This window comes from Scomber japonicus, chromosome 16 (genome assembly GCF_027409825.1).
Source record: "Scomber japonicus isolate fScoJap1 chromosome 16, fScoJap1.pri, whole genome shotgun sequence".
NCBI lineage: Eukaryota > Metazoa > Chordata > Actinopteri > Scombriformes > Scombridae > Scomber > Scomber japonicus.
In genome coordinates this window covers 13,157,416-13,171,606 of record NC_070593.1, presented here as the reverse complement: position 1 = coordinate 13,171,606, position 14,191 = coordinate 13,157,416, and the positions used below count along the sequence as shown (strand labels likewise).

Below are 14,191 nucleotides of genomic sequence, written 5' to 3'. Positions count from 1 at the left end.
CAGGGGTTTTGTGTGCGAGGGGGGCTTTAACGTCCCCACTCTCCTTGATGAGACATCTTTCTTGTTTGTTCAAACCATTCATTACGTGGTGGCTGCTGGACGAGCTGTGCCCCTGGCCGGTGTATTTATCACCGAGCTAGAGCGCGCTCTGGCTGACAGTAGGCAATTGATGACCGGGTCTAGGCCTGAGAGGCTGAGGAAGCCTTAATACAATGTAAATGACCCACTCCCATTTCCAATCTAGGCTGCTCCTCTCCCCACAACTCCACACCACATCATCTTTAGGCACATCTCTATTTGTGTGTTTGTCTCTGCATGTGTGTATATGTTTGTGTTGTGTGTGTATATATATAAAGAAGTGGGAGGAAGTATGTGTAGCCTATTGTTATATTTGCCAGCATGTTTTGATCGTGACCGAGGTCATAGCTAATGTGAAATCGCTAAGGAAGCCCAGGAGTGGAAAGGGGGAGGGAAAGAGGCTGCACTCTTATTATATGTTGTTCAAAACAGTCAAACACGAACACACACATACACACACACACACACACAGGGATGCAGAAATGTGTATCTGTTTTTTGGGCATACTATGTGCATACTGTGTATGTTCTTGTATGTTTACACACACATACACACACGCACACAGTAACTCATAGAAATTGCTCTGTCTTCCCAAGCCAAGGAAATGTCAACACCTGGCAATCAAAAAATGTATTTCCATGCAAGCATTATCATCTTTCCTTTGTTAATGATTTTAGCATATTAAAAAGGACTACGTACACAAGTACAAATCAGATTAATCCCTCTGTACAGCCGGGATTCATTATTTGTCCAATCTCAGTCTTGTTTGTTATTAATTGAGCACATTCCTCAAACCATTTTTTCATCTCTCCTTTAATTAAAATAGACTACATTTAGACAGGCAGGACTACCAGAGAGGAGAAATTCTCCTCTCTGCTGATGCACTTACATCAATTATTTCAGCAGTAAATGAGAAAATTGTTCTTAAGCAACTGTTATCATTTCAAGTTAAAATTGAATTCAATTAAGACAAGCCAGGCAGACATTACTAGCTGTATAAAATGTACTCTCTCAGTGAGTGCAGAGGAGCGAAAAGCACTGAAAAAGGCTATAAGACTAAGTTGTGAGGGCTAAAGGTGTTTTCCTTGAAGGGGAAGAATGTTAATGGAGCTTGAAACCACCCGCAAATAGAGGAGGATTTAAGTGTCACCTTTTAAAAGGAATTTTTGTGTGTTGTGATCTGCAGGTGTCATGTCAATGAATATTTGTATGTGTCTGTGTGCATTTCAGTTTGTGCATGCTTGTGTGCGTGTGTGTGTGTAACTGTGTGCATGCATGCTCTCTGTCTACAGCGCCTGAATGAAACACATAGTGTCTCATTTGTTTCGTTTGCGTGCGCCTCGACTCCTAATCTGGCCCTTAAAGACATCTGTCACCAGCGATCACTGTTGTTTTGTCATGCTTCATAGCAGGCCCAGAGGGAGCAAGGCAGCCCAAGGTCTGCCATTTATATCAGCCCATGTTCTCTAGATTGGACCTGACACAAATAGTATCATTGCAGCCCTGGTCACAGAATTACATTTTCAGGTAAAAATCTTGGCCAGGCAATGGAGGAGATTTCACAGCATTCTGTTCTTTTAGCATTGGTCTGTATTCAGCTGCTCTCTATGAAAGAGCCACCACCAGGATACATGTCAGACATTCAAGAAAAGATAAATGTATTCACTGCAAATCTGCACCCACTCATTCTGTTGCCTGGTATTATAAAAGGATTCTCAGACTGCTTGAAAGTCTTGTCAGTGTGTGTGTTTATGTGCATGCATGCATGTGTGTATGTGTTTTCAGTGTGTACACTATATGTTGTTTGTGTGTGGGTGGGTGGGAATAGGGATAGGAAAGGGGGTTATCACAGTTGACAGTTGTGACAAAGTTGTTTGGCCAGCTCTGACAGGTTTAGCACTGAATTGTGCTTATGTGTGTCTGTGTGTGTTGATGGGTGGGTGGACGTATGTATGCTGTGAATGTCTATACTGTGCAAGGGAAGGGCAGGGTTGGGTGGAGGTCATGAGAAGGTGCAGTCTTGGGTTACACAATACAACAAACACGGGAACATATTGAATACATATAGTAATAGGCAACAGCCAGAAACTTGACTCGGAGCATGTGTTCCCTTTCCAGCGCTTCTCTTTATGAGTGCTTACATGCGTGAATATTTATGCTAATCTGTATGTCAAAGAGGCTCATGTGTGTGTTTTTCTGTCTGTTTGCTCCTGCAGCACCCATACCCTTCTGAAGAGCAGAAGAAGCAGCTAGCCCAAGATACAGGCCTAACCATCTTACAAGTAAACAACTGGTGAGTCAAGATTTCCGCTCGTCCTATCTCAACCACCAGCATCGCTCTGCCTTTCATTTTCAAAAGCCTTCGCCTCCCTCTCCCCACCAGCCAAGACAGCTAATACTCCTAAAGTGTGAAAACCGTTTATGTACAGCCCTCCCCGTTGCATATAGACACACACAGAGGTGTACACGTAGACATACACACACACAACCTTTGTAACAATATTATATGTAAGCTACCAGGATGTTCCGGTGTTATCGGCAAAGTGTTCCGCGGCTAAGTCAGTGGTCTTTGTGGTTTGATGCACATGTATTCAGTGGGATATATTTAAGGGAGAAAGGCAAAGATCATAAGCTATCCCTACAGCCCCCACACCCACCCCACCCCTTCATCCAAAACCATACCTAGCTCAACCACTGGTGCCCCCACAAAAAGGCAAAACTGCCTTCCACCCCCTCCCCGTTTTACAGAAGCTATATGGTGGATTAAGGTTTTGGTGGCCTGGCCAGCAGGGCCTTTGTAGATGGCTTAGCACATAACTGGGGGTGGTGGATTAAATAAAATGATCACAGAAGCAAAGAAATGATACAGGAATTACTTATCAAAATACTAGCCCAGGTTTTATCTGCAGCTTAATTTTGTTCAGTACATTCTCAGGGTGATGTTCAGATTAATTGAACTGACAGCTTCCTTTCAAAATTCAGGGAAGGTATTTGCACGGATTTCAGGTCTTACACAAACTTAATTATATGGAACCCCATTTTATCATTCTAATTCCATGTAGCGGGGGTTCTATTTACAAATGACAAGTCTGTGCCTTTTATTCACAGCTTTCCTTAATATATTTATCAAAGCGAGTTCATTTACAAAGTGCTCTATCTGTTGGGTACAGGCAGGCCGACATTAATGAAGCTTTTAGGTTTATCAGACTCGCAGCCTGACAAGCCACCCGAGGGTCAATTGATTTTTTGGTTCTGTGATTCATTTTTCCCTCATTTTTCCTGGATCACAATGAGAAACATGCCTGGAGAATTAGCCTGGTTTGTTGGCCTTATCTATCAGCCCCCTTCCCTTGTCCTCCCCCCTCCATCCTAACATACTCTCTCTCTCTCTCTCTCTTTCTCTATCTCTCTCTCTCTGTCACCCTTTGCTTTATTCCCTTCTAGCCAAGGGAAGTCTAGCTACTTAAATTGGCCACAGGAACCGCTGTTATCAGACTTTAATGCACCCTACAGTGTGGATAGCATTTCAATTACACCAGTAACCAAAGATTAGCCCCCGCTTGCCTGTTTCATGCCTCGTGCCACCATTTCAGGACGCCACGCACCTTACCTACAGGAGCAGAAAATTGAGTTGCCTTGCTTGTGTCATGGTGATTAATGCAGAAATAGTCTGCTAACCTGGAAGGAGTGAGAGAGAGGAATAGACAGAGACATAGACATTGACAGAGATAGATATAGGAAGAATCCCTGCCTTCTCAGAGGCCATGAAATCCAAGCCTGGCACTGTAATGCCTAAGATCCATTTATAAAGAGGTCTGAAAGAATCTTGTGCTGGGTAACATCCTCATGAACCCTGTTTTCACACACACATACACGCACATGTATAAATACTGACACGTATGTGGTTATAGAGCTATGTATTAATGTTACACCAGCCGTGTTAACAAAAACACACCAGGAATCAATTTTCACAAATAAAGTCATTAGAGAGGCTCAGATTCTGCTAGTCTATCTATGATGCATTCTGTGGGAATTGACAACTTGTCTGTTGGATTCCATATTATTGGCTATTTTACAGTCAGGGAAAGATGAGAAAGAGAGAAGATGCTGAAGTTTTCTTTCCTTCTGTAACCAGGCAAGAGAGTGAGTTAAATGTCTGTCTTTGTTTGGGTCGTGCCCCTTTCCCCCCCTGTGGTTTCTGATTCTAGTGGCTGCTGAGACGTTCTATCCAGAATGTGACAGAACTCTGCCATATGAAATTCCTGTTAAAAATTAAAAGCTCTTCAAATTCCTGGCTGGGCCCTTGCATTGTTCTGTAGTTGCCTTTGATGCCTGGCCGCCGCCACGTTACCGGCTAAAGAGAGGGAGCGAGAGATAGAGACAGAGCGAGGGAGAGACAGAGGCAGAGGATGAGTGTGGGGGAAAGGGAGGGGATGGCCGCCGTCTTCGGTTTCCAGAGCTCTCCCTCGGGGAAAGGATGTGCTGAATCAGGGCTTTGTCCGCCGGCACAATCGCAGCCCAGCGAGGGCACAAGGGTGCTCTGTGTGATAGTCAATAGACAGTGCATCTCGCTCTCTCCCCTCCTGCCCCACCAAACCTCCCCAAACTATACCCTCCAACCTCCCTTTAAATTTACCTGCAGCTCACCTGTACGGACAGAAAACAAAACCTGTAGTAGACCTTTTGCAGTTGGTCTGAAAGTCTTGGTACTAAATGAAACACTTGGTTCTACGTCTAGGCTATATCATTAGCTAGCAGCCTCACCTGTTTGTAGCCCACAGCATTATTCTGATGTTAATAAGGAACAAAGGAAAGGTGAAAGTCCACAATCTCACTGCACTGGTGTTGAGCAGACTAGGAAGAGGACTTGATATTCATGTTAGTGGTATCGTCTGTGTGCACAAGTGTGCGCACATTATTTCTGATTGGACGCTATGCTGTCTCTGTATGCACCGAGATGTTATGAGCATACAGTGTTGGGACACCATTAGTTGGCCATTAGTTGACCATGTGTTTACTTTGCTTACATTTGAGACAACTGGCGTCATTCTAACAGAATCGGGGAGTGGTCTGACATGTAATTGCATTTGTTTAAGATTGCAGGAAAAGGTGAGGGCCATGTCACACATGGAATTGTGGGAAAGTGAAGTAGGTGAAACGGCAGACTCAGGTGTCTGTACACTGGAGAAGCGTTTTACAGTTTACAGTATCTAGTGGTATATTTGCCTGCCTCAGCAGCTCCTGGTGTCCTGCTATCAGTCTGGGCTAAATGGGGCCTGACCGAATCCTTTCATGTCTCAGCGTCAGACCCAGCACGATGTGCCCTCACTCACTGCCGTAAACACACACATACCAGCTATGCTGCTGTTATTTACCACTGCAGCAGTACACACACACACACACACACACACACGCACACAGGCTATTACATGGGCCTGAGAGATGACGCTGATGACAGATGACTGAGAGAAACAGCATCTAAAAAAAGGAAGGAAATCGTCCCCTCATTATTCCCTCATCTCACAGGCAGCCAGTTGGTCATTTCCATGGCAGAGAGAGTAGAGAGGCAGAGAGAGGCAGAGCGAGTCAGAGAGCGAATATGTCAGTTCTTGGCATCTATGATGACTGACTGCTGTGCCACTGGAGCACTAATAACAATAAAGAGGGCACTAAGCCACACTCTATTTTTACTTCTCTGCCTGCTCTCTACTGCCCAGAGGGGAATACATGCATAGACACATACACATGAACACACACACACAAACACACACACACACACACACACACACACACACACACAGGGGAGAGGCTCTAATTAGCAGCAGAAAGGAATACAATGAGTGAGTTATTAAGACACAGGGGCGGATCTCAGCCAACCTTTGCCCCGTGTTGGAGCACAGGTCACATGATAAGGGAAGTATATCTGCCAGACGACGGCGCCAAGCAGCCTGTGCCCACTGAGGAGATGAAATAGGCTCAATCTCTCCAGCCATGCAAGGCAGGGGATTGGTTGGCTGATTATTAGCTTTTTTAAAGAATCCCCTTTCACCAGAAAGACAAATACTTATAATAGACAGTTACCATATCACCTTACATGAAATTTTGATTTTTAAAATTGAATTTTAGCAACAGCACAAAAAGCTCATAAGACGACACCATCAACATTACAGTATATGCTACCAACTGTATGTGTTAGAGCAACAGTTTCCCAAAAGGATTTCCATTGTCCAATCAATGGCTGTGTAAGGCAGGTGCACAGGTAGAATTAAAAAAGAGAGGCCAAAAAGATACAATGATGGAGAACCTTTTTTTTTTTTTTTAACACGTCTTTACAACTTTTGCCTCTCTACATACAGCAGAATCCAGATTCTCCTCCCATCCTGTTGTATCGCAGCATGGAGATAAACTGACTTGAACTAGGTTATAGTCTAAACCGACTGCACTGCAGCTCTCTTCACAGTATGATTCCCATTTTCATTTGAATCTTGTTTTTTTCCCTCTCTCCCTCTCTTTCATGGATCCCCTCAGACTTTTCAGCATTCAAATCACCCAAATTAGGTACATACTGTATAAGCTGTACTGCAGGTTTACATGCAAAATGTTATTACACTAAATCACATTTGTTTGTACTATCTGAGAACAAGAAAGAGAAAAACCAAAGCCAAATTTGTTCCTCCACTTAGCAAAGCATTTTCCAACCCCCTTCTCTATCCAATGATACACTTAGGAACACTGGCTTTTATGATTTTTTATGATCCTCTGGTTTGGCGGGCTTGCCCATTATGAAATGCAAAATAATAACTAATATTTTCCAAATGTAATATAAAGCTATGAAACTGGCCCACTTTCAGGCTCTGTTATTTCCAACTTTTTTTTATTATAAGTATTTAAGTCTTATGAATGTCACACATGCCTTTGAGTTCCTTCTTTCCCCTCTCTTTACTCTCCTCTATATTACTGCCTATTACTTACTTTTCTATCTCTTCCTTTCTGCCACATTGGTGGGCTAGTTGACTCAAGTTGGTGGTTATCTGTCTAACTTTGACCCAGATGGAAATGTCAGGCCTTTTTTTGGCTGCAACCAGGGACTCCCGGCAGTGGCCATCTTATGCCCCTGGCTTTCTAAATATACAGCTGGAGTGTGGAGAGGTTGCGGCTGTGTGTGTTTTTGTGTGTCTCTAGCATGAGTGTATATATGCGTCTGACTGAGAGAGAGAGAGAGAGACTATCAGGGCGCTGCCAACACAAGCATCATGATCCCTCTCATTTAGGGACCGCTAATTGGCAGTTAATTAGCAGAATTGACTCTGTTGTCAGATCCCAAGTGCCAGCCCCCCTACCAACACCCCCTACCCGCTAAGTTCATTTGATCTGGCTGCTTTCTTGATGCTGTAATAATAATCCCATTTTATCTGTTTTGGAGGGAGAAACACATTTGGAAAAAAAAAACATATTTTCATTATTGGCAGAGTAAAATAGAACAGACTCCCAGTTGTAGTAGGTCTCATTTTGTTTTTCATTTTGTTCAGCAGTTGTTACAGATCCAAATATCTGTTCACGGTGCAATCTAGACACATGCTGTACTCACAGTGTAAGCCATGGGAGTCTTAAACAGCTGATGCTAATGTGTGCTGCTGTGTTTATGTGTGCACTCAGAGTATATGTGATGTGTGTGAGTACATGAGCACATGCCGCTCAGTCTGTCGAAATGTTCAGTGTGATTAACAGGGCCCACTCCCACTTTATCAGGCACTGGGGGCATATTGGGTCATAGAATGGCATGGACACCCAGCATGGCCACGGAGCAGGCCAGTGCCAGCCTCTATTATGAAAAACAGGTGTTGCTTTAATATAACTGGCACTGTCGGGCAATCACACGCAAAAAAATGAAGGTTTTTTACTTGTTTTCCCATTACAAGCTCAAGACTCTCCAAGGCTGTGGAATTCTCCCAGCAAAGACGGCATGCAAGGAGAGCGAAGCCAGACGAGGCAAGATAGAGAGGCAAAGAGCTGAAAGAGGTATTACAGAGAAAGCATTAGAGAGAGATGGAGAGAGATGGGAGGAGGGAGGTCTTTGTACTTCTCTGCTCCTTTTGGCTCTTTTATTCCTCAACGGCTTGGTTTTATTGGTGGGTCGTTTAATAACAAGGGCTCTGCGTTTGAAATGAAGTCGAGCTGCGTTTGCGTGGGCGAGCCTCCTTTTTTTTATTTTAAGATGGTAATTTCTGTACTAGGGGTGAGAACTGGAGAGAGATTGAGAGAGAGATCGAGAAAGAGAATACACCAGAGAGAGAGGAGGGAGAGCAAGAGGGTGAGAGTGTGGGAGAGGGAGAATTCAAGGAGAATGCAAGGGAGGAAAGTAGGTTAATTTATTTCATTTGCAGGAAGAGAGAGAACTTAAAAAGAAAAAAAATAGGGTTGGTGATAGTGAGAAAGAAAGTGTAAGATGCTGTTTTCATGAACAAGCAGCTTAATGCACACGGGCAGCCACAGTAAGCCTGCCAGAATCTCCCTGTGCCTGAGGCCATCTGTGAGCAGAATAGCAATTTTATTACTTTGTCATTAAACCAATTTCACAGCAGTATTGTTTGTTAATGAGCAGCCGCAAACGAGCGAAGATGTCACGCACTAGAATAGCAGCAAGATTTGTGACCCTAGGTCTCCTCTGTCTTCTCCCAACCTGTACCTCATTCTTATTCTTCTGCTCTTTCTGCCGGCGTCTTCTTTCTTAACATCCTTACTGTCATCCTTACTTTCACCCTGCCATCCTCCCATCCTACTCACCCCTCCCTCCCCTTGTTATAGCGGTCCTTGGCTCATAAAGGGAAACTGCTGAAAGATAAAATGCAAAGTCTATACAGTCAAGTCTCTGTTTATGAGCTTCCATTTGCCTTTAGAGCTCATTGGGACGAATGGTTTCTCCGTGGGCTTTCAGGGTGTGCAGCTGGAAAGCCTGGGATATTGGCCTGTTATTTAGCTCTAATGCCTAACATGGGTGCCAACGGCAAGTGCCAACAGAGGGAGTAGGTGTCTGAATAGGTGCATAAGTCCTTTGGACTGTTTGCTAGATGATGTCATGCATTTTTTTTATTTAAAAAAAAAGTAGTACAAGGCTTGATCACTGCTTATTTGGTGCATTTACTTAGTGCTACAGCCATGTATTTAAAGGGAAATCTAACTTCAACTCTAGTAGATGTTTGGTAAGGTCTATTTTCATGTGGTTCCGCTGCTATGGTGCTATATGTGTCTTTATGGCTAGTCACTCTGTTTATGTTTTTACTCTGGAGGTCAGTTGGCACAGATTCTTGGTCTGTCTGTGGCTTTTGACTGAGAGAGAAACAGTGAGACGGAGAGAGATTTAAACTCAGGCCCCAGAGGATCAGACAATCTGACAAAGTAGATTTGGAATAATTAGTTTTATCGGCTGAGGGAGATAGCCAGGGGAGCTGTGTAGTAGCCACAGGGTGCTGCTGTGTATGTCTTGTTGGTGATGTGTTGCAGAAGGCTGAATGTTGTGGATTGGATTTTTTGTGCATGGTGTGTTTGTGTTTGGAAGGAGGGGTATGGGTTTTGGGGGGATGGGGGGGGGACTAAAAGGGATAAAGGTGACCAGGTGTAACAGAATGGCCTTGAGGGTGTTTGTGTGTGTATGTATGTGTGTGTTGGAGCCAGAGGACAGGAGCTCCTTCTTAGGCTGAGCTCTTTAAACTCTGTGAACCTCTACTAGGTATTTCTCTTTGTCCAGGCATGCTCATTCTCTCACTCTTTCTCTTTCTCTCTGTTTTTTCTTTACCTTGCTCTTTCACGCTTTGCATTCTCACTATCCCTCTTTCCTCTCCCTCTGTTTGGATACACAGTAACCACATGTAAATAAGCATGCTCCTCTATCTTTGTGCTGTTTGCGTGGTGTCACATTCAAAATAATATCCATTTACCTCCCTCCCTTCCTTTAAGACACAACAACAGTGAATGCTTTTGGATATGAAAGGAAGAGAAAGTTGTAATCATATCCCTGACAACACTTCATCTATTATTACCTTTTTGTCAATCAGCCAATCAGTCAAGTTTGAATTTGTCGCATGCAGTCAGTCAGGCACAACTACAGTGCAATGCTATCCAATCAGTTCCTCTAAACTTTGCAATATAAATAGACTCAATAGGTAATGATTAGTATTAATTAAAAAAAATTGTAATTATTTGTATATGAAGGAGGGGCAGTCTTAGGCAGTGACCTCATTTAGGATCCTAGTGGCCAATGTGTGCTTGTGCATATTGTTTAAAGCCATGATTCATGGCCTTGTGCCCTCTGTGGCTTTGAGGTGCAGGCCAATGAGCCCATCATGGAAGACCCTATAAATCAATATAACCCTTTGTTTTTTTAAACCATGCTCTGTCCCAGTTCAGGCCTGTTATGGATGATATATCAGTAGAGTCTGTGCCAAGCAAGGAAAGAGGGAGGGGGGGGGGGGGGGGGGGGGTTATAGAGCCTTTCCAGAAAAACAAATCCAGTCTTAATTGGAACATGGCCTAAAATCTTGCCGTTATCAAACCTGGTAATTTGCAATTTGGGAGAGGTGAGACTTAAACGGTGTAGCTTGCTGCCACCTTTTCTCCATGCACACACAAACACACACTGGCATGCACTTTGATGAAGTTATCAGAGGTAGCTGGAGGAATTAGCCACTATTAGCCCACACTATTACATGCATAACTAGATGCAGAGATACAGAGGAATAGCTGGAGAAAGGAAGGGGGGGAACAATGAAGGGTACTATATTACCCTAATCTAGAGTTTCTCTCTTCCCAGGCTTATGAATATTTATTCCTTCCATTACCGACGATGATGTTTCAATTGGGACTTTCTGTGAGCATGTGCAGGGGGAAGGGAGGGTGGCAGGAATGCTTTTTCCCTAAGTGGGGGTAGGGGGGCGTCTGCCTGTAGCCCCCCAAGACATATCTGCTTTATCATCTTCTTGTTATACTGTATGGGAGACTATCTTCGGTCTCACCTTATACCTTCTTCAAAGGTATGAGGTGAAGAAATAGCAAGTCTCCAAAATGATATACCTGCCATTTGATAAAAAGTTACACTATTTTTCTGAAATAATGGCAGATATCAGAGTAAAACTTAGATATTTTTTCATCTTCACCCACAAAATAGAGCTTTTTTGGTATCGGGGTCATTTGGATTTACATTTCTAGACCCTTTATAGTAAGAATCAGTCATGACAGTTCACAGACTTAAATTTAAAGACAATATTCTGCAGTATAGGCTGAATTGAATGTGGCTTTTGTGAGACACTATTTGTTTCAAGCTGTCACTTATGAAGGAGGCCAGTCAAAGCTGTACACAGTCAGTGGTTGAGTTGATCTGAGAGGCAGAGGGCTCGCTTCAGGCCACCATGCACATCAGAGTCCCTGTGGTCTGCTTCACAGTGTCAGTGGTGCTTCTGCCAGCAGTCTCCTCCACAAACAACAGCTATTTATATCACTGGCCTGCTGCTGGGCTTTTTAGCCCTAAACTCTGCCTCTGACCGTGCCTGCACATGTGTGTTTGTGTGCCGGTGTGTTCATGCTTATGTATGTCAAAGCGATTATGTGCAATTGAAACTCTAATTAATTATTCAGTAGGGAAGTCAGAGGCAAGCTGACAACATTTGACCGATGACTCTCGTGGTCACTAATATGTGCTAGACACAAACACATTCACTCAGGCACATCATGAAAATGTGCTTGGTGGAAACACTCACGCCACAGACACAAAGATGAGAAGATGATGACATCCCAGTAGGAGGGAGAATCCCTTTCCACATACACACACACAAACACACACACTGAATCCTGTACTCCCCTGTAAGTCTGGCTCTTAAATACTCCAAGTGCAGTGGCACCTAATCCTGAGCATTAAAGTATCTTGACAGTCTATCTGCCAGGTTCAGGTGTCACTTTTTAATTGCTCAAACTGCTGTGCATTTTCACTGCCCTGAATTCATGGCTAATAGTAAGGGGAAAGAGTAAGTGGCAACAGGAGATATAGCTTGTGTATATACGTTTGGGGGTGGGGTAGTAAAATGGGGGCACCCTTCCATGTGCACCCTCCCACTAGCTCTGCTTTCTGACTTCTGCTAATGCATTTGAGATTTAGTCTAAGTTCATGTCTGCAAGTGTGTATACATGTATGGCACATGTATGCTCACAAGTGTGCCCAAGCCTGTCTGTGTGTTGTGTAAGGACAGAGCTGCTGAAGCCCCTCTTGGCAGGCCCCCTCTTCTTCTCTTTGAGCTGAACCCATTATAGTCTTATAAAGGAGGGAGAAGAGAGACGTTTGATATGAAGCAAAGGAAATAGATTGGCCTTATTTCCTGCCTGGCTGCTGCAACGCAGACACTTGTGTTGCCTAGACGATGCAGGCAATTGACACTCAATTTTGTTTGAAATATCACGCCTCTATCATGTCATTATCAGCTTCCCCTGGTAATCCACAAAGCCGCCCTGTTTGATATCTGACAATAAGGGGGAGTCACAGAGTCGCGGAATCTCTCACTCGATTACCAGGCAGAGAGGGAAAAAAGGGTTGAGAATGAAAGGGAGCAGAAGAAGACAGAGCAAGAGACAAAGACAGGGTGAACGAAATAGAGATGGAAAGATATAGTGCAGGAGAGAGACAGAGAGGCTAAAATAAGTCACACATTTGTATGATAGTAGTGAGAAGTGGATGCAGAGACATACAAAGGGTCCCAATGGGCTGGGCATTGTGGAAAAATGGGAAATCTGGGTGATAGGGGTGGCACTCTTCACAACTGAGAAAATGGGGCGATCTTGTAAACACACCCACTCATTTCATGAGGACTGATGGATAGGCTGGGGTAATGATAGTGCTGAATTCATTCAGTCTTTTTATTCTCCCCCTCTCTCTTCTGTGTGTGTGTGTGTGTGTGTGTGTGTGTGTGTGTGTGTGTGCCACCCTGCCAGCATGTCTCTGGTCTATTTCTTGCTGGCCCTGCATGAAAGCAGGAAGCCCTCACCCACCCAAAAAGGTGAGAAACTGGCTTATGAGGAATGAACGTTACCTTCCAGCACTGACGGCCTCTGTCATGCGCTATGTGCTGGAACCTTTGACGGGGGCTAATATTGACATATGCTGGATGTTTTCAGACACTCTTCAAACAAGGGGAAACACAGCTGTTGGTCTCTCAGCTCCTAAGCAGGCAGAGAATACCTTTTGTGCACCTATGCACGTTAATAAGGTGTTGTCTTAAGGGAGGGGAGTGCAAGAGTAAGAGAAGAGGGGCCGCGCTAACAAGGGGGATGTGGATCAACTCTTTCCTTAATCCCCCGTCTGGTGGTGATATTCAAAAATAACACTGTTAGTAAAAACATTCCAGGGCAGAGGTGCCAGCCTCTGAGGAAAGGGTGGTTAATGAAGGGAATTATTAGGGGACTGTCTGCAAGAAAGAGAAAGAAGAGATTATCCCCCCCCCCCCCCCCCCCCCCCCCCCTACTGAACTTCTGAAAAACTGGTAGAGCTAGGCAGGTTAGCCATGCTGGGTTGCTACAATAAGGTCTCTTTCATACAGGTGTGTTGACGCCTGGGGCAGGCTTGGTCTCGGTCCATTCCATTCACCCTGGCTGATTTGAACAATAACTATCATATCTCTTAAAAGAGAAGGGAGGGTGAAGCGTCAAAAAGGAGATGCCTGAAAGCTGTGTCAGGGCCAAGAAAAACCCCCGCTGCTGTTGTCAGAGCTTGTTGATGTTGTACGGAGGAAAAAACGGGCAAGCTTTTTTTTTTTTAACCCCCTCCCTCCATAACCCCACATTTTTTCCTCCTATCCTTTCTCTCCCTCCACTTCTGCACTGGATTCTGTGTTTTTGTGCCGTAGGACAGAGTGTGGTGAGGAGACAGAGGAACAAAGTGCTGCTGTGTGGAGCAGCAGCTGTTGCTTGCTGGATCAAAGGGGCAACAAGCGTGGTCTTCCTGGCCCAACGCTGCTCTGGAGGTGTTTGACAGACAGTCAGCAGCTGGGGCCGCACAGCCCGCCATGTAGGGGTCAGGCTGCTGGACTGCAAGGCCCAGGGGTGACATGCCCTCACTGGACAGGGGGAAGAGGGG

The 14,191-nt window shown here is 44.4% G+C and overlaps 1 protein-coding gene across 3 annotated transcripts in view; it reads left to right on the top strand.

The window, feature by feature from the left end:
• Positions 1-14,191, top strand: part of meis2a (Meis homeobox 2a) — a 78,547-nt gene that overhangs the window by 51,811 nt on the left and 12,545 nt on the right. For all 3 annotated transcript variants that reach the window (XM_053335250.1, XM_053335249.1, XM_053335248.1), the window contains exon 9: positions 2,295-2,371. In XM_053335250.1, the coding sequence (XP_053191225.1) occupies positions 2,295-2,371 (77 nt within the window). The remainder of the gene's footprint in view (positions 1-2,294; positions 2,372-14,191) is intronic.